Here is a 23,274-nt window from a genome sequence, read left to right as displayed (position 1 = left end):
ATGCATTCATCAATGACATTGAATTTCACTGCTGTTTCCTCAGAGACTGATGAAAACATAAAAGGTAATATTTTGTTTGGAAATGACTTGGACAAATGAGATTTTAAAATAAACAAGCTTTTTTTACCCGTGCTGTGATGGAAGCTGTCATAATGGAGGATTAGTTATGATTTCTCAAGGTGTGTTGTGCATGCACGCGTGTGTGCGCGCGCGCGCGTGTGTGTGTTTGTTCCTCTGAAATTATGCAGAGCGGTAAGACTTGATGTGCAGCGTGATTGTCTCTTATCAGTCACTCTACAGCTTTGAGCTTGACTAACGAAAGACATTTTCCAAAAATACAACAGCAGAGGGTTGTTTGGGTTTCTTTTATTTTTGTTATGGTTCTGACAAAATGAGAGAAGTAGATATCTCCAGAGCATTGAAAATCACTAACAAGATTACATATCGAAAGCAGAATAGAGAATATTCCCAATTAAGAAATCTACGCAGTGCAATTTCAATAGTTTCATCAAGATATTGGACTTCATTAAAGCTTATATTCTTCTGAGATGAATGTTTAGCACATGAATATACACAAATAAAAAGAAAAGAATAAATAGAAAAGAAAAAAATAATAACATAAACAAACAAAAAAGTAAATGCAGAGTTCAAGCAGTCATACCCCGAATTAATTTGAGAGCAGACCCCGACAGTGACTGCCCGCCTACGGAAATATGCTTGTCATTCAATTCTCCATTGACGTATCAGCAAATTCTTCTTGTAGTCAGCTAGCGAGCAGATATGCGTTAAGGAAACTACTCACTCGGTGAGCTTTGTAAATAACGTTTCCAACCCAGCAAGAAACTGTATTTCCTGATCAACTGACCCTTTTTCTTGTTGCTTGCTAATTTAGCACCGATGTCCGTGAATCAAAATATCAGTTTGTCTTTTGTTTTTTTGCTGTTGTTGTTTTTGTTTTGTTTTAACGGCCAGACAAATAATCATGGGAAGTCGTTAAACCTGAAAGTTGAGTAACCATTTCCATGGTAACAGCGCGTTCCACCAATCAAAGACTTCCCTGATACAAGTTAGGATTGCGGGTATTTGCGTCATTTTTGGTGAAATCTCTCTAAAAAAAACAACAGTTTTTTTGAGTAAAAGGTTGATTTTGTTTATTCATTTTATTGTTTTCGCTACCTGCTCGCTCGTGGGGACTCGACCTCGGGCCGTTATGACGTCACGGCTTATACCACGTCACTTCTAGAGCTGCAGTGTTGAGCTCTACAGAGCGCCATGTTGGACAAGGACAGAGTACTTTTCGGAGGGGTGGTGTTCATCCCTCTAATGGTGCGCCAGTAACTTTTTCCCCTCTCATTGTTCTCTTGCTGCTTTCTTAAGTTTCCTCCAGTTTCCAAGTACTGTTGTAGGACAGTCTTTACTGACACACTGGCGTTATTTGCGATTTATGTAAAGAAAGAGGGGATCTGTCTTCTTTTATTTATTGCGTCTCACCAGTGATGCAAGATATGACTTATACTGCCTTCCTGCAGTGAAAAATTGTCCAAGCAATAGATCAGAGGTTGGAGGAACACAGTCACTCCAGCACACTGCGGCGACTAAAGTTGGGAAATCTTTCCATCAAGTTTCAAGGCTTTCTTTAATTACAAGACTGCAGAAAAGCTGGATCTAATTATCCAAAAGATATGAAATTTATGGTGTTTTTCCATTTTTGGTCATCTTAATCTGTTCTTTTACAGCTTCCCTTCGGACCATTGAAGGTTTTTAGCTGGTCTTGAAGTGCTTAAAAATTTTCATAAAATCTGAACTAGGGTTGTTTTCAGCTCATAATTCGCTTACAGCAGTTTGATTTTAGGTTGTTTTATTCAGTTTCATGTGTCAATGAGTAATATTGGGTCTTGCAGGGAGGTTTATTTGTACAGCACCTTGCAACAACAAGGCAATTCAATGTGTTTGAAGTGGCATGCAAGTGGATTACATAAAATTAGAAGAGGACACGTTTACAAGAGCTGGCGAACAGACAGGAGAGGAAAGGGAACACAGCTTTTTTGAGCATCAGATGTCAAAAACATGGCGCGCACACACACACACATACAAACACACACACACACACACACACACACGATTTTTCATGAAACTGTCCTTATTTCTCCTGAAGCTCCTGTTTCTAGAAACGTTTTGCTTTGGCATTCTTTATTGTAGGAAGAAAAAAAAATCAAAAGTAGACTGGGAAAGGCTCTGATAATGTCCACGGAGATAACTAAATTCACCCAGCTGAGGAGTCTTTGATGAGTTTATTTCCGATCAGAAGGTTTTAAGACAGCGACAGATGGGATGAAGATTCTTTGTGCTTCAGCGGAACAGCAGGAATCCTCCCATGAGAGGCGTCATGCTACAGATCCCTGAGAGGATCAAAAAAGCTCACAGATCAATACACATTAGCCGCGGAACCAGCGCAGAACGGGGATTTTAGTTGACATCATGGAACCTTGAGACTCGCTGGCGGTCTGTTGTGAGGGTGTGCACGGGGGAGGGGCTTACATGTTTCAGTGAGGACTTGGCTCCTTTGTGAGAACACCATGTCAATTTTAGGGTTACGACTTAGGTTAGGATTCAAGTTTATTAGCAGGATCCCCAAAAACTAGCTGTCAGCAAACTATGCCATCGTTGTGCTCGCGCTTTTATTCAATGTCACAAAAAAGACAACACGTAGCATGGACACACTTGTCACAATATCGCTGATGACACAGATAAAAAAAAAAAAAAAACATTCACGGCAAAAAAACGGTGTTCAATTGTCAATATTTTAGACCTTAGACCTCAGAATGTTCCCAAATCCCACTTTCAGGGGAGTTTACACCCTGAGGCTGGAGACTGAGGACGCCTCTGAGTGCTCACGTCGGGCTCGTCTTAAAGCTTGGTAAGTGCGAAAAACATCTGTACTGCTTCGTCTGTTTTGTTGCTGTAGAACACAAATCATAAGTCTTTGATAGCCTGAGTTATTGAGACTTTAAATCAAAGCTGGCTTTGGCAGGAATCTGTGTTTGGAAACACCGAAGAGAGGAAAAGCTGAAGGTTGCCGAAGACTGAAAGAAAGACTTGGCAGAACAATAAGCAGCTGTATCATTGATAATCAGCTCAACAGTCCTGCGACTAAACAATCTGACAGTTACCTGCCTGCCAGCTGGACATTTTTCTTCCCCTGGCTCAGTGTGCACCGCATCCTCAGCACCATGGATAGCGCTTATAAATCAGTTTTATTTAGCGTTTACGTGCTAATTTGCCTGACATGTTGAATGCAACCTTTATAAGGGACTGTAAATCACCAGCTGCTTTATTTCTGCTGGGGAAAATAACGAAGAGCATGGGATACTTGAGTTTCTTTACGTTAAATCCATTCTGATATGTTGATTTTTTAAATTTTTTTTTTAACCAATTTTTCTTTGCTTAATCTAAGAGAACCCTCGTTGTTTGCTTTGGAGGTTTTACTGAGAAGAGAAAGTGACGGCACAAACAAAAGCTTATGCACAAAAATCCCACTAAAGCAATCAAAGTCCACCCCCCCACACACACACTTTTTTCTTCGTTCCTTTCTGTCCTCCTCGGCAGATGATATTTACACTGTTGTCATGGAGATAACTCCATGCCATGACATAAGTATTGAACTTTGATCATGTGATAAGAGGTGATAGAAAAAGCATTTTGGGGGGGGGGGGTAAACATATCTGTGTGACGATGGATTCAGGAGTGAGCGGCACTTGCATACTGAAGTAAAAAGTGGAGATTTTCCTTTCCCTCCTCCCAGGGACATTTGTCTCTATAACTCAACTTTGGTCAAATGTAGGATTTGTTTGTTTGCGATCTTTGGAAGAACTTTGAATGATAGCGGCTAACCAAAACGCATAACTCTGCACTACTGAACTCCATGTAGGACCGCAGTACTTGGACAAGTGCTGACGAAGCAGCTCTGCAAACGACTTATTTTACGGCGCCTCATCCCACCGGCCAGCAGTATTTTATCAGTAGCATAAAAAGTTGTGACTCTTTTTATTTTTGACGTGTTTTGATTTCATGTTCAACAAGTGTTGAGACAAAGCGGGAAGCTGACCGACGGTGGTTCACGTTGAGCTCGCTTCCTCTCTTCCTCCCTTCCTCCCTTCCTCCCTTCCTCTCCCCCTGTGCTCCCTTCACCCGGTACTGAATGAATCATCCTTGTTCTCAGGGGATAAAACATAATCTGCTCTCCTAAAATGCCAAACCTCAAACGTGAAAGTGAGATAGTGTTTGTGTGTGTGTGTGTGTGTGTGTGTGTGTGTGTGTGTGTGTGTGTGTGTGTGTGTGTGTGTGTTTCACATGTGAAACCCAGGAGAAGAATTAGTCTGAGGGACAAAAAAGAAAAAAAAAAGTGGTGTGTTTCACTTGGACTATTTTGACCACAGCCTCACACGTGATATGCTCTTGGGGCTCGATTACAAACAAACAAACAAACAAATAATGCAGACGCTTTTATAATTCCTGTTTTGCAATTATATTGTACACGTGTGTTAGCCTCCAAGTGTGCTGTGTAATTGAAATTTGACATGACTTGATAGCTAAAAAAGAAGATAATACATTGTTGTTTTCCAAATCTCTTGAGGAAACATTTCACCCTCTAATTTTGTGTGTGTGTGTGTGTGTGTGTCTGTGTGTGTGTGTGTGTAGGTAGGTAGATAATCTAGTTTAACAGGGGATTCATTCATCTTGAAATATTTTGTAAATTTGAAAACCACGGTCATTATTCAATGATTATTATCCAGGTTTTATTTACTGCTGTGATATAACAAGCTAGTATGGGTGAAGTATGTGCATGATTTGAGAAGTTAGCAAATTAGCAGAAATCACACAGTAGATACATTTAAGTATATGATAACTAAAGGACAAGTCATAAAATGATGCCATAAGTCAATGCAAAATACCAATTTAATAAATACATTTTAAATTTATGATGGAGTTGGAATTGTAACAACTACTGTCACAACTATTATTTGTTTATAAGAAAAGTTACAATTGCTTTTTGCTGTAAATGTCCTTTTATATGCTGATAGCTGTATTTTAGCGCATATGAACTTTGTTTTAAAAGTTTATATGATGCCTATTACTGCTAATAATTCATTAAAACCTATTTGGCTAAATAAGAAATCAGTTTATGCTTGCTTGAGAGAGTTCTTTATCGCTTTCTATCATTAAATTTGGGTTATACTTGAAGAGTATTCATCTTACCAACGAGAAAACATGATGAAGTGTGTTTCAATGTTGTGTCACGGTGGCTGAGAGTCGGTCGGTCGGGTTCTGCTGTTATTTTCAGTGGAACGTGTTATTGTTGGGGTTTCCAAAGCTCCGTGCTTGGCAACAAAAGCATGTAGTGTCGGAGACTAAGAGGTAAATGGAGAGGGAATGTTATCACTTTGCCCAGGTCACAATGCTCAAATTCACCCGGGCCCCCGGAAAAATGCCATTCTCAAAATACCAGGTGATGCTTTGTGTTAGCCGTTCATTATACGGCTGTCACTTGTCCGGAGGTTGCGAGTGGATGAGATGAGCACGCTCATTTCCAAAAGCATGAATTACACCCACTCATTGTCATCTGCTGAGTGGTTTATTTCATCGTAATTGCGTTTAATCCTAGTTATTCCTGCTAAAGGTGCTCAGCAATGACACATTCTGGAGCAAAATAACTAAATTATCCACTAAGAAATATTTATTGTGTGTGTGTGTGTGTGTGTGTGTGTGTGTGTGTGTGTGTGTGTGTGTGTGTGTTCTTCACCCACAGGTTCGGCCTACTATGACAACGTGAGGCCTTTGGCATATCCTGACTCTGATGCTGTACTCATCTGCTTTGATATCAGTCGTCCGGAGACTCTCGACAGCGTGCTGAAAAAGGTCAGTGACACATTAACAAGAGTCAATTGGTTCTGATTTTTCCTTTTTTCATTTTAAATTATATTTTAGGGTTTGAGGCGCATTTTGTCTCCTGCCTGAACAACAGAATCAGGACATCGTTTAAGGCTAGAGATATTCTGCCTTTGTTTATTTGTTTTATTGTCAAATAACCCCCCTTAAAGATCAAAACCAGGGTACAGTACATCCATTTGACAAGTACTGACTGTATAGCCAAAGTTCCTTATTAATATAGCTTATTTCTTCACACCCGACACCTCTACTGTTACCCAAAAACACTGCAAATATTTCCTAGCCTGCATGAAATAAGCCCTTAGAAGTGCTTCTCCTGTATTTGAATGACATTTGGCTAAAGTTTCAAGCTGTTTCAGAAGATTAATTTGGATATTAGAATAAAAAAAAAAGTGAAAACTGAATTTTATATGTTGCTAAATTACATTTCTTCCCCATCAAAGAACACAAGGAATGTTAAACATGAAGTGCATTGGAGCATTCAGCAGGACGTCCTTTGACCCGCTGGACATTACTCATCACTCATTGTGACATCGTCCGGGCAACACAAAAACCACATATCTTGTATGGTGGACAAATTCCTGAATCTATTGGGGGGGTGGGGGGGTGGGGTGTCCACTTGTGAACTAACTTGAACTTTGACCTCAGGGGATGACCTTAGCGATAGTGGTGGATAGATATTGACGTCACAATGCGTGCACAAGATGCCAGAGTGACATTTTGAGAGAGATTTTATTCAGGTTTGGATCCTCCACAAAAGAACTTCTATACAACTTTTAGCCGAATTCAAATGTTGAATGTTTTAGGTCTCGTTTCAATTTATTTTGTCATGTTCTTGAATCTGAGCACGAGTCTATGGACGCAAAGCGAATCGGTGAAGTGTTACACAGGCACAGCGATGCTTTCCGTTAAATGCTATCACTTGCATGCTAAGACGCATATAAAAAGGAAATGGTGAATTATGTTTGCCGAGCAGTGGATGATTGATATATCCTCCATTTACTGCAGGTCAAGAGAAATGCTGAAGTAACTCATTACTGGCAAAAAGCTGTATATGGCGTTGACTGTCTCCCTGTTGCTATGGTTACACATACAGTAGCTAGTGTATTAATTTAGAAGGTGAGCAGACAGTTTGCCTGGAACTACTTAACAGGTATCGGGTTAATGGACACCCAGCAGCCAGTCAGATTTGACTATTCACCCACACAATGTTGTAATTGAGTGTATCATTTAATCCCATGTTCATTGTTTTAGCATGCTAACCTGCTAATGGACCTACCATGAATCAGCGTGTTGGATTGACAAACTGCTGAGGAAATGACTGAAGAGGAAATGGAGTGCAGTGTTTTGACTACATTTAATGGCTCATCACTGATGTCAAACCACAACCTCCAGGTGTTGTGGGTGAGGTGATCACCAAAGTCGGTGGGATTCATCCTCTAAAGAATGTCTGCACAATATTTCATACTAATCCACCCAACTCTCAGTTGGAGGAGGTGGAGTCAGGCGAGTTAATGATAGCCAAGTTTGAAAACACAAAATCTAACATTTAATCATGTGATGTTATATTCTACGGGTATCAAAAATCCAACTTGACAGTTAATAAAGTATTGGCTAAAAGTTACACATCTGTTGTTGGATTAAATACAAGTATGTGCTGCGTTTGTGTTTTCACAAGCTCTTAGGCACACTTTGGACATAAAATCAATTGTCTTATAAAGTTTTGGACAATAAACAGCCTTCAGTTTCATTCTTTGCCTCTCAGCTGCAACAGTCCGCATTCTGCTCTTTATCCAGGACAAAACTCTCACCGATTCCTAACATTAACACAAACAATAAGCCTCTCTTCCCATGGGTTCTTTGTGACTCATCTAAATTGCTGCTATTCACGAGCTGCACAGTGTTCGGCAAAGAGGCCTATTGAAAGGTGACAGCTCACTCTGCACAACAGCACAACAAGCTGGAGCCCGTAACAGCCGCGACGCTGGCAGAAATGATCCCCTTGTAAGCGCGAACAAATGGAGCAAAGCTGAAAGTGGTTTGCCAGTGACATGGTGTGAGGAGATAATGAAAGGAATTTCTGAGAGATAGAGAGCAAAACAAAATGTCTGTGGTCTGTGGAGTGTTGTCGTCGTTTCTGTTTTCTCACACCATTTATGAGCATCACAGAGTTACAGAGAAGCCATATTGTTTTGTTGGTACCTTGTCTATCTTTATGTGGTCTTGTGAGTCCACTTTCCGTGTCTCATGACTGTCACATCATGTGAATATTTAAAGAAGTAACGTGCAGCAAATCTACCCCGGCATAACGGACATACTGCAGTGTTTGTCTTTGTTTAGGCTGTGTTTCACCCTGCCGCGATGTCAAGTAAGAAAAAATACACAGGGCTGATTTGGTGTTTGGCCATTTCTCGAGTCTCTTTAAAAATATCACTGCAATATCAACACGCACAAATAAAAAGACTCTGTAAAGACCGCACTATTTGTGGTTCTGCATCTTTCAGATCTACATCAGGATGACAGTTTGAATTAAAAGCTCTTTCTTGTGCGTTATAATATATTTGCTGTTAATGGCTGCAGGTTATGAAGTCATTATTGTCAGAATGTTGTTTGTGAAAACATTTTTCAATCGGGGGGGGGGGGGGAAGCAATTTTCTTGCCATTTCCTTCAAAGCGATGAAACAAAACTAGAAGCTTCTGTAAAGGGTCATGTAAAAGAAAGAAAGAAATACATTTTTAGGTGATGTTAAATGGATCTGCCGCAAAATGTCTTCCAACTTTTATTAAAAAAAATCGTTTTTGTTTCATCCTACTGAAAGATGAGCAAAAAGAAACAGACAAAAAAAAAACCAACCAAGATGCTAAGTTAAAACACAACCACCTTGACACCTTATTAAGGACCTCTGTGCCCTGGAATGTAGTTTGTGAAGCAGAGAGGAACCAGGACCTCATATGTGACCTTCCAAACCAATAGGGGGCCTGCATATTGCCAAAAAGCAGGAGTGGCCATACCTATCTGAAGACGTTATGAGATGCTAACTTCCTTGTCATGGACTTGAAGTTGAAGCTCTCGGTTTACTATTTTATTTATATTCTAAAACTCTCCTCTCGTTGTAAGCTTTGAGTCGTGACTGAAAGAGGGAAATTGCAGATACAGTCTGTTGAAATCAGTAAGCAGCTGTTTGGGACCATACAGGATACAAGACTTTGCTAGAAATCTTACAAACTGTACCTTTAAATTTGTCATGACATGAAGCAGCTGTTCATTATCTAAACAAGCAGAAATTGTGACCCTCCTCCCTCATTACTGGGCCTATTACTCTGGTTTGGGTGAGGGCCACTTACTTCCAATTAAGAGAACTCATAATGCTGCAGAATCAAATGTTACTGCAAATTAACAAACTTTGTGGCAATGTTTTTAGGGGGGGAGGGAGAAAACTTGCATCTGTTTAAACAAAACAAAAAAAGAAAAGTAGAGGTTTCGAAAAATGCCTGTCCAAGTTCACTGTGGAAGAAATTAATTGGACCTCACAGTCCGAGCCGTCACCCCAGCGTCATCTAACACCTTTGGGAGCAACTGGAACGCTGCCCGCAGGCTGAGCATCAGCGACCGACTTCACTAAAGCTCTCGTGGAGCAAATCTCTGCAGATTTTGTTCTTGGGTTTTTCCCCAGATGACTGCTTGTAGCAGCAGATTAAGGCCCACAGATGTTTGTGTGAGTTTCCAGGTTAAACATTTAATTGAAAAGGAACCTTTGCACTGATATGCGTTCGTCTCTTGGTCTGTACACAGTGGCAGGGTGAGACGCAGGAGTTCTGCCCTAATGCCAAAGTGGTACTGGTCGGCTGCAAGTTGGACATGAGGACGGATCTCAACGTCATGAGGGAGCTGTCCAAACACCGACTCATTCCCGTCACCCACGAACAGGTGAGGAGGGCAGAGAAAATCCCCCTTAACTCTGTTCACAGAAACAGGATTTATAAAAGAATATATTTGACATATTGTATTTTATGTACATCCTCTGTAATTTCTCGCTGCAGTGATTTTTATTTGACTATAATAACGCAACTGATTTACCTATTTATTTGCCCCCCCCCCCCCCCCCCCGTGCACACAAACAGAACTTCTGAAAATAAATTCTGAGAATGGCATTTGCTGCAGATCATACCTTAAACAAATATGGAAACACAGAGTATGAAAGAGCTGGGACTGAACAAAGAAGGAGACAAACAGCAGGATGTGCGATAAGACAATTGTTTTGTTTGTGTCTTGGAGCAATGAACACTGAATGAATGCATGCATACATTTTAATAGCCTATTTTCATGTAAATGTGAATTGTGAATCCCTCTTGGCAGCCTTTCGTCTGCAAATTAATATTTTGTCATTTCTGCCATGAAGCGGAGGTATCAGCCTTCACTGCCCTGTCAGTAATGGCATCAAAATTGGTTCATCGATCTACTGTAAGCGTGAATTTAAATCCAAATCCAGAAAACGCTTTAAAGGTACATTGTGTAATATTTCCTTGTTAGATACATGTCAAGATATCCGGTATTTTCTTTGAGTCGTGTACTTGCATGACACCTGGATGTCTCAAACAATGTTCAAACTGAGAAAAGCTATAATGTTACCCAAGGCGTGTTTCATTTTATTCACCTGTCGATGGCATCAATTCTCTTTTTGCCACGTTATAACTCTATAACATGGCTCAGCATGCTAATCAACTTAATTTTTAGTGAGCAACTGACCTCTGGTTTTGCCTTCGGCTAACTTGAACAGGGTTTAAATGCTAGAATCCCGCAGTTGTTCTTGAATGTCCCAATGTTACTGGAAGGAAAAGATCAAATTATGACTTTGTAAACTCTCATTTCATGCTGTTTCGTAACCACCTTTGTACTTGTATTTACAGAACAAGGCCGCGATGTAAAATCAGCTTCTGTTGTTCCTGTGACACATCTCACAGCAGCAACAGTAGCAGGTTAACAGTAGCTAACGTTACAAGTGGCTTTTTCATCAGATTCCAATTATATATAACACTCATTAATCAATACGTCTAATTTAATGTGAATAAAACATTGCCTCGTCAGACTCAGCGGCTGCTCATAAATGAAGGCTTCCGTGATCCCGTAGTTTTAATTTTGAGCTTTTCAAATTTATTTGTGAAAGCAGAAAAATACGATGCAACTTTGACACTCATCTGTGGCTTTCCGGAGCAGCTCTTACATGAAAAATAATCACTCCCACTGCGTGTCGTGTTTACCTTGCTCAAACATATTACAGAGAGCAATCAACAGTGAAAAAAGGGCTGTTGGAACATTTGACGGGGAATAATTTGCGTCGTTTGGCAACTTGGTATTGTGTGAGAGAGCCGTTAAACAAAAAAATAAAGTACACAGTCCCTTTGTGGTCAGGAGGTTGACAGCAATGTGGTCATACGCAATCAGTTAGATGGAAAAAAGAAGCATTTTTTAAAATCATACTGCGAATCAAAGTCCTAATCAAAAGGGTGTATTGCAAGAAGCTAACATTATCCCATAGGAAGTGCCGACACTAGAATGAACCACACATGAATTGTGTGTCTACCTGGGGGATAAGAATGCAACACAAATACACCGAACGTCTCCATTAATGCAAACGCTCCAGCGTTGCTTTTATAGAGAAATGCTAATATTGCACAGCTTGATAGTCTTACTGATAATCTGACTGAGAACAAACTTCTGGAAGAAATAGTGAGACAGGCGTAAGATGAACAAGAGGAGTGACGCCACTGAAGACTCCCACCTGAACACACAGGCAGTTGTTGTTGGAGGCAATAAAAACCCTCATATACAAGTTCACCCTGCAGCTCAGCGTTAAGATGACACTACTTGGAATAAGCTTTACAGTCCCACAGATATTCACAGCCTTGAATATTTCATGTCCCTGTTCAGGATCATTGGTTGCCCTCATGCTTCTGAGACTTTAGGCTCTTAATTGGGGAGGTTTGAGTTCACATGACCAACCGCAGAGGTCTGATATCCACCAAAGCAAAGATAACCTAATATAACCTAACAAATGGTATTAATGACATACACAGACTACATTTCAAAAGTGGGTTGCACTCTGTGTCTGCACAAATGCTCGCTAAATCTTATGTTGTTAAGATGCTTTATGAAATTGAATTACATGACATTTGAAGTATTTCATGGGGTTCGTGAGGGTTTAAGGATATAAAAAGCAGCGTTTTTCATCACATGACCCTCGTCCTCTAACACAATTTGCTCTCTCGGCAAATCACCTGCCTTTGAACTACAAACTCAAACTGAAGCCGTATAAATTATTAATAAACTTTAAAGCTGCAATACTGAATGTAATGACCACGACTAATGTGGAAGGAGAGCTCAGTGTGAGGAATACGTGGACTCTTCTGACTGCACACATCGGCGTACGTGTCTTCGCCCCCCCCCCAAAAAAAAACTACTTAAACCTGCCTTTAAAAAAAACAAACAACGATTGATCCCGTTCCCATTGCGTGGGGATGAGAATTTTCTGGTTATCGGTGAACGCGAAAAGCTTCCATTTCCTCCGTGCACTGTATTTTGTTGACAGCGGAGCCGGGAAGCCGGCCACAAATGTTCTGGTGAGTGCCGATCAAAGCCAGAGTCGATAAATCCCTGTGTCTACCGCAGGGTTGTTTGACTAAATGCCAATTAAACCTGGATGTGTAATTTTTTTTTTTTTTTGGCCGGTGGGTAGGAGACCCTGTTGAGAATTATCACCCAGCTCTGCGGAGCAGTTTAGTGTCTTTCAGCTCAGTGTTTTTACAGCCTGCAGCTTCTTTGTTTTGGTTCAGTCCCCCCGTCAGCGATGTTTTAACTAGCAACAGAGGGCTTATTACATTTAAGAGCCCCAGCAACACTGAGACCCGATACCTGCATGGTAGAACAGAACAGCACATAGGCATGCAGCAGGGAGGCCAACACTGTGTGCGAGGAACACAACCCCCATGAACGGTATGTTTAGCTGCTGTCGTTCTCTCAGTCTAATTTGTTCGCTCGTCCGTCCTCTTTGAACCATATTCTATATGTCTTTGTGTTTTCAGGGCGCTCATTTGGCGAGGCAGATCGGTGCCGTGGCTTACACGGAGTGTACCTCCAAGTACTCGGAGAACAGCGTCCGTGATGTTTTCCACATCACCACCCTCGCATCTGTGTCCCGCATCCATCGGCCTCAACTCAAACGTGCTGGTTCACGTCGCGGCCTCAAGCGGGTCTCCCAGCAGCCACCTCGGACTGAGATTCACGAGCACCCGCCCGCTATCAGAAAGGACCGGGCCAAAAGCTGCGTGCTAATGTAGAGCTGGAACAGCAGCCTGACAACTGTGTGCTGATGGGCGAGAACCGTTCCACACATGAACTTAACTTATTGGTGAATTCTGTCAGGCCTTTGCACTGCGTTAAAGGACAATGCAAGGAAAACAACAACGAACAAGAGCCTGTGGAGTTCTTTGAGCAAGTTTCTGTCCATCTTTATTTCCTGTTGTGGCTCATCAGGGGAGGCAGACGAAAGTTTTCTTTTTTTCGGAAATATTCGGATGACGTGGTCAAACAGCTAGTTAGCAAAAGGACAGAAAATAAGAGAAATATCAGTTTGAAAGGTCACCAGCAGTGACAGTGCTGGTCCAGATCTGCATTATGTTGTATTCTTGTTGTGAGATGTCTCTTCAAGTATAAATGAAGCACAATAAAATGCACGCAAACTGTTCTGTAAATGTTGGGGAATGAACTCGCTGTACCACTTCATATCATACCGAAATCTGGACAGACAAAAAAAAAAAAAAGAAGAAAAAATGAAAACAAAACACTTGGGCTGAGATGACACACATTTTCTTAAAACCACAAGTGCTTTTAATATTTAAGAAAATAAAATCTAAATAACCCTTCACTTCATAATACTTGTGAAATTAATATTGTTCTAATAACCCACACTAGGAACTCAGAGGATGGTGGATATTATATTGTACATGTGATAATGAAATAAAAAATAACATGCCCTACTGAGTGTGAACATCTTTGATATGTAACAAATTAATTTAGCCATTATTTTGGCGTGTTCATGCTTTCATGTATCAAGGGGACGTCGTTGATTCATTATATTTTCATCTTGGCTACAGTTGCCCGCCCTTGTGTTTCAGTTTATTGGAGCAGAGAGAAGAGTAGTTTTTAGCTCTGAACATTTTCTCTGAGGAAGCGGAGATCATTTCTCTTTGAAAAAGCTTCCACAGTTGGGGGAGATTTAACAATTCGCCTATAGAAAAGTTTCCAAACAGAATCAATATCACAGAACAAGATAGAATAAGGAGAAGAGAGCGCACGCACAGAGGGGGGAGACCTCTGCCCAGGCCAAAAGCCACTTTTTATGATATACAAATCTGCTACTGAAATATGCCTGCAATATTTTCACAAAGGTTCAATGAAATATTTCCTCAGAGATTAATGAAAATACCCAAATACATGCCTTATGTGCAAAGTTAAAGGATCTGCCCCTTGATCTTGGCTCATCTCTCACCCCGGCAACCTCTTTTATTAAAACCAGCCTGCTATATTTGGTGTAATCTTGTGAAAACTAAAAAATATAAGCTCCCCGGCAGAGATCATAAATATTCCTTATGCATTTGTCGAGCCTTTCTGCAACAACGTGCAATCAGATTACCAACAACACAAGTGGGTTTTACAGGGAAAATAAATCTAAAGGTAATAATTAGAATCTACCAGGATTCAGACGGTCATGAAAACCTGGAAAAGTCATCGACTTAAAAGAAAAAAGAAAAAAAAAGTAGTTTCCAGGCCTGGAAATTTTTTGAAAAATAAATAAAGCAAGATAAATTTGGGAAATTTGCTTTACAAGCACCTGAATTTTAGAGTCATGTGGTCCATCTGGGATTGACTTGGAAAAAAGAATCTTATTTGGGTGATATTGATTTATTTTAATACATCTTTACGTGCTACCACACTACACAGCCATCATAAATGTTACTCAAGTGCGAGCTGGTTAATTTCAATATGGGTTTCTCGTATTTTTTTGTACGTAAACAAATGTTCGTGAGAATAATTCTTCCAAAAAAAATGTGGAAAAAGCCATGGGAGTGTCATCTAGAATGCAACGGGTGGTTGGTCGAATTAAGGTTAAATTTAGTTACCGCCTCATGTTTAATGAAAACAAGTTAATGATGGGTTCTAAGAATAAAGTACCAGGGGCCATTTTACACCAAAACGCTCTACTTTTGAATGAGCTGTCAATCACATACATGTCGAATGTAGTCAGTTGGTTTGAAGTGTTGTTTGAAATAGGAAAAAATAAAAGACACACCTTTCCAGTGTTACAGGAAGTGTTTGGTCTTTTATCATACGTCTAAAAGTACAATTTCTAAACGTGCAGCGTAGTTTTTCTCCAACAAATAAAAGTGGGATTTATATGCTGAACAAAAGAGCGTTTGTTGAATTTAATACACACAGAAAATGAATGATGAGATGTGTTAACTTGGTAGCAGTGCCTGCAGCTTGTAGTGACTGCGGGTAGATATTTTTAGTACAGTGTGAGCCATTACCGAATTAGCTTTAAGACTCTCCGAGACTTCGATTCAGTTTGTTTTAATCTTTTTCTATCATCCTCATAATATAAAGTGTCAAATTTACGTTGTCTAGCTCTAAAATATAACTGTTGCTAGGGGGCGATGAATAATGAACGGCCTCTGTCCTTTGCGCGATAAATAACTAAACTAAAATTACACCTGTCCAACCTGTTAATAGCTCCGGAACAGCTGTGATAGATTAGCTGCAAGGTAGCCGAGCATTGCTCACTTTATGACTCTTAAAACCAGAGCAGAGCAGCTTCTGTTATGTGAAGTAGTTCGAATATGAGGAGAATTATCAAGAATTTTAGAGGCTTCTTTTTTTTTTTTTTGCGATTTGCAATGCGGTGCGGAGCTGTTGCATCTCTGGGTGACATTTCCCGAGTCCTCCTCTGAGGGAATCATTGGAGTGATTGCTCTTGAAAGGCAGCCAACTCTCTACAGTATATGTTGTGTTGGAAGTGATAGATTTTCTTCTCTGAAATGTAAAGTGTAAAAATGCACCCCCCCCTCCAAAAAAAAGAAGAATCGGTACAGCAATCACAAAAACCATTTTCATCCTGCCATCCTGCAACATGATATATTATCTATAATGTCCTACTGTATGAATACAGCTGTTGTGGATGTTATTCATGAGTCTTGCATTGTGACCTTTAACTGTGACTCTTGTTCCCACTAACCACCGCGAAGGCCCAGCAGCATCTCACTGCCCCTGTGAGCAAAGTGACATTTCACAGCATCTCTGCCATGTTGCCATGCAGGGAGTGCGAGGTCAACCTCCAAACCCCCCCCCCCCCCCTCACGCCCCCCCCCCCCCCCCCCCGCCACGATGCCTCAGGCAAGACCGGTGCAGACCTCCAGTCCAGAGGAGAGTGGACGTGCACACGGATGGAAAAGCAACAATCCAGCATATAGATACAGAGCGTGACAGAGTCTGCATAGTAATGAAATCAGCTGGAGCTGCTGATAATAGCTGGTCAGACTCATGAATAATTCTCGGTCGCGTTCGTTCATTGGCAACACGGTGTGTTAAATACTAGTTTATGTTATTGTCTATCACGGAAAGAACAGGCCTGCTAGCTACAGTGGCTGCGCTGCCAACATAATAGGACCTCATTTGTGCTGCACTCAGAATTGAGACCGTTTTAGATCTGCATTCCGGCTCCAGCAGCTCTGTGAAAGTCCAGTACAATCACAAGTGGTACAAAAAAAAAAAAAAAAGCAAAAAGCGTGAGCCTGCAGGCAGTGGGTCAGCTTCTGCTTTGGTCCCAAGGAATGTTTGTTGACAGTTACAGAGAATGTGAAAGATGTCACTTTGCAATCTTTGAGCCTTCCTGCTGAAGCGAGCGAACACATTTAGCAAACGTTCATCCCTCTTGTCCTTGCAGCCTCAATGACACAAGACAGCAGAGCAGCAACCGGCGAGTGAGTGCGGAACATACAACTTGTGCTTTACAGCAATTTGTCAGCGCTGCGTGAGAGAGGGAAAAGAAGCAGCTGAAATAATTTGACGTGTTGAAAAACGAATGAGAAATGGGAAAATAGAGATAATGTTCATGAGAATCCCACATGGACAATAGTCAGCTTTTCTGTTTTAGATGCTTTCATTGGATATAACGTGTGTAGTTAGTTTATATTCGCATGGGCTGGTTTAAATGGAGGAAATAATGGAGGCGACTTGGTTCCATCAGTCTAGTCGTATGCACAGTGATTCACAAACACGTTTGAGCAAACAGACTGACCTGAACAAAAAAAAACGAAAAAAAAACATCTCCAGTTCTGTGCCACCACCAACGAGCAATTTAGGTCAACGGACTGCTCCAGCTGGTGTCGCTCGGTGCTACCATGAAGGAGCCCCGGATTAGCTTGATTGCTGTTTTTGTTTAGCTCCAATCGAAGCATGAATAAAGCAGATGTGCATGATACTGGATGATGCCCTTGAGAGATTGTAAGGAGACATTTTGAGGCAATTTTACCGCTGTTTTAATGCTGGAGTTGTCGTTAGCCCTAAGCTCCCATTAGCTTCAAGCTAACTCAACATGGCTGACTCTTTCTGCATTTTGAAATCGCAAAGAAATCTTACAGGAGGGAAAATTTTCAGTGTTACACCAAGACACCTACAGTGCACGTGAGTACTTGTATATTAAAATGCACTTCATAGGTGGAGTATCGCTTTAAGGACGTGTAACATTTATTATTTTGCTGACGCAGTTTTGAGCCAATTCAACTTCAACCCCTTCAGATGTACTGATTTTCCTACGTTATCACTATTATTATAATGATTCTATGCATCGTCATCTTGACACAAACACAATTTCCAGGAGGTGCATTTTTTTCATTTGAATCCCGCTATAAAGCAGCACTGATCAGTGACCATCGAGGCTCAACCCTGCTGCATCTTTAATGCCTTTCCTGCTTGCACAGTGTCTGTAGCCATAAAACTACACTAATGCTCTGACGGGAGAAGATGGCTGACAGCGCCGCTCTATTACCAGTTCAGTGTTACTCAAACCCTCGCTTTCAACCTCACAAGGAAAGGAGATTAAGGGAAATAAGGTTGGGAACAAGCATCAACCACCCAACAGGAGCAATACAATGGTAATGCTAGGATAATGGTTGTCGTGTCAGTGGGAGATTGTGAATCATTAAAAATTCAACACCCATTTAAATAGTATGTAAAATTGAGCAGATTAAAAATATATGTGCCCTGTGTCCAGGAGGGCTCGGGCTGCTCCTCCTCTGCTGTTCTCTCTTCTGTGCAACAAGGAAGGCAGCAAATTTGGAGGGGTGTGTGTGTGTGTGTGTGGGGGGGGGGGGGGGGTTCGGTGTTTCTTGAAATTACATTTCCTCCGTGGAGGAACTCTTGCAAATGTTACTAGTAAACACACCAGAGGGCCTGGCTTCCCAAAAAAACACTATCAAGCATCCTTCGTTCTGCGAGTAATGGGGTTGCACGGATCCAGCTGGTTCTCAGATCCTCCTTCATGACCTGACTTTAAGGATGTTGTTGAAGCAACACTTGTGCGACAGGGTTTGGGTTGTGGCCGAAGGGGTGTGAGCACACACACACACACACAAAAAGAAAAGCTGTTAAAATACTCGGAAAGGCTTCAGGCGAGAAGTTAATGAGAATCTCAGCAGCAAACTGTGAGAGCAGTTGGGGTCACCGGGAAGACGCATTATTCACAGCGGCAGAGCGCACGTGGACGCGTGATGTCCCGTTAGCACGAACACATCAAACACGGGCGTCAACGGAAGTAGCTGAGCAAACGGTTACCAAAGCAACACAGTGGCGATTTCAAAACTAGAACTGTGAACCTGCGATGCGTAAGATGACGACGCTAGAAGACAAGAAGGTCGGCTCCTTCTTGTCTTCTAGCGTTTGTCTTGCTAACATGCTAAAGCTGACTTCTCAACATTCCCCTCACCCTGAGGACGATGCTAACACACAAACAGAGACACGTGAGTGGAAAGAAACTTCGAATTTGATCAATTATATCGAAATTCTGTCAGTTTCTCAATTACTTGACTTTTTCCTTTTTCTGTCTGGCCTCTTACAAGTCATAAATCGCTTCTCTAAAGAGCCCAAATCAACGTTTTTGCTCGGCTGACAACTCAATAAAACCTGCGTGATAAATTAGTTGATTGTAAAAATTGTTTGCGTGTAACGTTTGTGTTGATCGGCAAACCTTTGAAGGGGGGCTGCCAAAATTAGAACATGGGGCTCAATTTGGTCTGCCAGATGTTAAGAACAATAATAATAATAATAATAATAATAATGATGACAATGATCGTAGCCTTGGAAAAAAAAAAGCTATAAAATGAATTAAAATCTAAAATGAAAGTAAAACAATGAAAGTGATGTTTAGTCGACGCCGGGTTTGTGAATGCATCTCAAGATTCCAGCGGCGTGATGTCAGCATTCTTCATCAGGTTGGCATTGGTTTTCCCGCGTCCAATCAAACATCTCAATACATTTCTGTCTTCCACTTTTACTTCCTCTCCTCACACAGTTTGTGACCATCGTTGCCCCCCCCCCCCCCATTGAGATTAAACACATGTTCTTATGTCACTTTTGCAAACAGAAACAACCCTTCTGTTTATGCTGAGTGTAGCTGGGGGTTACATTACTGCCCCCAGGTGTTTGCAGCAAAATGCCAATCTGCTCGTACACGTTTGCACACACGCACACAGATGTGCAGCTTCACAAACAAACAAGCGCACCGAAACATTCCAGATGGCCGAGCAGTTGGTTTTTGTTGTTGTTGTTGTTGTTGTTGTTGTTGTTGTTGTTGCTAATTTCCCTCCTGTGACGTTTGAACACAACCGTCATCCACGGTGGGATAGTGCAGGCCGGTCTGGGGCTAAGAGACACGAGAAGAAACAACCTAGTTTTTACAACAACAACAACAACAAAACAGATCTGCACGTGCAGCTACAACTCAGTCAGTTGGCACCAACAAATTCTATTTACGTGAGCGAGTCCCTGGTCTCTCTACGCTCAGACATGGACGTGGCTGGACAGGAATTACAACTGCAAAGGAGCGTTGTGATCTTTGCTGATCTCCTTCCTTCCCTTCTGGCACCACCAGCAGGTTGACAAGATGCCTTTGTGTTGGCTTGACAACTATTTTACTGAAGTATTTGCGGTTTTTTTAAATCCGATGCAGACGTCAAATGCCTGGAGGATGAATTTTGACAACCTCGTGCGACCTTAAAGCCACATTCTTCTGTCTAAATAACTCCAAACCAACTCATGAAAAATCCCAACGATTTTTATGTTGGTGCCGCGGAAAAAACAGGTCAACATTTTTTATTCTGAGTACTGAAAAACCTTTAAAAGAAAATCCTACTATCCAATTAAATTTGGTCAAAAATACAGAAATGGAAGGAGAGAGCTAAAATATTTTCCTCTGGTGGGCTTCTCCTAACTTTTAGAGTAGAAACAGTAAGTCAGGGTTACGGAACTGAGAGGGAAACTCGTTCTACTGCTTTACAGTAGAGCAAGAATGTCCTGTGGGCAAAAATTGTGTCTGTATTGGAAATGACAGTTATGCAATACAAAATGACCTTTAAGCTTTTAAACACTGTATTTATACATTTGTATTATCTTATGGGGAAGTGTAGCGCTGAGAGAGCGGAAATCCTCTTTTATTTTCAGTGCTAAAGCTTCTTTTATACCATTTTTTTGGTCAGATTGCGATCAGGAAGAAGCGCGGGACACGTTTCTTGATAATGTATTCATCACATATTAGCTTCTCCTCATGCACACTTGTGGACGTAATGCTCCGGGTACTGATGAGGTGAAACGGCCACTTTGTGATTCCAACGCTGTAAACGCTTCTCTAATTTTCAGCGCCAACACATCTATGAATAACGGGCCGTTCTGTTTGCCTGATAACAATCAGGATGGGTGTCTCCCAGTGTCACCGTCGCTTGTGTCTTCATTAAACAAAACACTCGGGGAAACAAATCCGTTGATTGTATCGTCAAGAAAACTGAGCGAGTGTCTTCCTCATTGTCAGGCTCGTATCCCAGCCTCCATTGAGAGCAACTGAATATACGCCCTGCTGGAGCTCAGCACTGGGAAAAGGAAAAAATAAATAAAAAATCAGCTGACTGGAAGAAAGCGAGCAGCGTCCTGGCACTTTGGCGTCTGGCACCACACATCTGGCACTGAGAAAGGCCTCGGAGGAAACATGCTGACTTCACTGTTTCCCGCTCTCGCTTCTCAGCCACCTGGTTTTGGCCCGCAGTGGAGAGAGACAGTCCGGGCAGAGCTCGTACACGCCGAGCAGATGTCACTGACATGATCAGGAAAACAGTTATTGATGTTGATTTGAAGGGGTAAAAGTCAAATGTGCCACTTTTTTTTTTTTGGAGGGGGGGGGGGGAGTCATTCTGGTTGAGTTTATCTGAGATAATGTATTTTAATGTGTCTGGAGGGAAATTATCCCCCTAAAATTAACATAAAAGAGCAACAAAAAAAAATCAGATATCATCACCATCCAGCTAACATCTATATGGGAACGATGTGATGATGCAATCAGTCACTCGTGTCTTCAAGCTCATCGTGCTAGGAAAAAATTGGAGAGTTGCCTTCAGGGGGTCAACATCTTTTCTGCTGCATCTTTGTCATTTGAATATTCCGGTTTGCTGTGGTTCTGCTAATAAGATTCACACGCGACGATAGCGCCGCTTGTTCCAGTGACGTCACATCTTATGAGAGTTCGCGCGACAAGTAGGGAACATACATTATTCAGGTGCTACGTTCCCATACATGTTGTCCAGACTCCATGTGCATGAATACTCAAGTGAATGAACAACCGGCAGAGGAAGAGCTGAAATTATGAATGGATCCGAGCATTAAAGCAGAAGAGAAAAAAAAAAATCCATTCCAGCCAAAGAAATAATTACTTTGTTACAAATTGATGTCTGTGGACGCCGATGGGAGAAACCTCTGGAACTATAACAAGCAGATCTTATATTGAAGAGATAATGTTCAAACGGTACGAAGCTGGAATCTTTCCCGCAAAGTTTGGATTCTCCACTTTAATAAACTGTACTGAGTTTGGCCCCAGAAAACGAATCCTGCAATAAAATATAGAAGATAAAGATGGATGGAGGCTGGTGAGGACAGGATGGAGGCTAAAAAGCTCACACCAACTGGATTTCCAGTGAGACGAGCTGTGTGGGACCACTTCCTGACAACTATGTTTTTTTTTACACCGTTGTCCTTATTCGTGTACTTTTTGTGTGCGTGGAAGATTAAACGGTGATAAATTAAGGTTTCCTGAAATGCAAAGAGAGACAAGTCAGGGGTCGCTGGACCAAGAGAGGAAGGACAGGAAAATACGGTTCCTTTGGTTCTGCACACTAATTCTAGCAAAATGACAGACAGACCAAAAGTAAGTGGGGACTCACTGGATAGGGGTGGCTGCCAACTAGAGGTGGAGACCCCCGCCCCCCTTATTAACCTCTTCCTACCCACCCCGCAATCTCCTAAACAGAAATATGCTGAAAGCTCCAAGTTTACAAGTCCTGTATGCCGTCATCTCGTTTGGTCATCGCTCTCACCATGAAATAAACTATCAATTCAATGAATTCCCTCAAAAATGAGTTGGAGTAACGCATTCACGAAAAGAACAGAAATCCTTTTGTTGAGCTCTCCAAAAACTACTTTATGTGAAAGAACTACAAATACAGCACCATATCACATCATCTAAAGGGAGGAATTTGCTGTATTATTGCATTTAACATGGGTGTAGCTGCATTTTTTAATTAGTGAAGCTCCCAGAAAAGCAGCAAACCAGCACTAAACGGTATTTTTTTTTTAACTTTTTTTTTTGGAAGTATTTGTACTGAGAAAAATTCTGGAAGAAACTTTGCCTTTTCGTTTATTCACTAATTTTTTTTTTCATTTGTTGTACTAAGACATATTTTTGGGGCTTCAGACTGATGAGCAAGGTTTTCCTCTGGTTGTTGTCAATATTTGAACTGACCCTTACATGCAGGCTGACCGCCGTCACCGTTACGGAGGGATTTTAGACAACACAGCTGTTAGGAACACGGCCTGCTCTGACGAGTCTTCTCCCTTCTCGAGGTCACACCGAGGCCCCGACCGAACAGCAACGGCTACTTTCTTTTGCCCCCGTTCGGTTTGGTTCCTGTAAATCTCCTCTCTCTCATTTTATTCCCGCATTCTGGCTGTTCAATTAT

The 23,274-nt window shown here is 41.4% G+C and overlaps 1 protein-coding gene across 1 annotated transcript in view; it reads left to right on the top strand.

Annotated features, from left to right (window-relative positions):
- Positions 1-13,998, top strand: part of LOC147239690 (rho-related GTP-binding protein RhoN-like) — a 29,757-nt gene extending 15,759 nt beyond the window's left edge. Inside the window, exons 3-5 of the mRNA XM_086194529.1 lie at positions 5,807-5,916; positions 9,740-9,874; positions 13,027-13,998. Coding sequence (XP_086050655.1) covers positions 5,807-5,916; positions 9,740-9,874; positions 13,027-13,281 — 500 coding nt within the window. The 3' untranslated portion in view covers positions 13,282-13,998. The remainder of the gene's footprint in view (positions 1-5,806; positions 5,917-9,739; positions 9,875-13,026) is intronic.
- The last annotated feature ends 9,276 nt before the right edge of the window (positions 13,999-23,274 follow it).

This window comes from Aulostomus chinensis, chromosome 23 (assembly GCF_037954235.1).
Source record: "Aulostomus chinensis isolate RoL2024-O1b breed Wild chromosome 23, RoL_Achi_v1.0, whole genome shotgun sequence".
NCBI lineage: Eukaryota > Metazoa > Chordata > Actinopteri > Syngnathiformes > Aulostomidae > Aulostomus > Aulostomus chinensis.
Note: the sequence above shows the minus strand (reverse complement) of the source record. Positions and strands in the feature narration are given on the sequence as shown.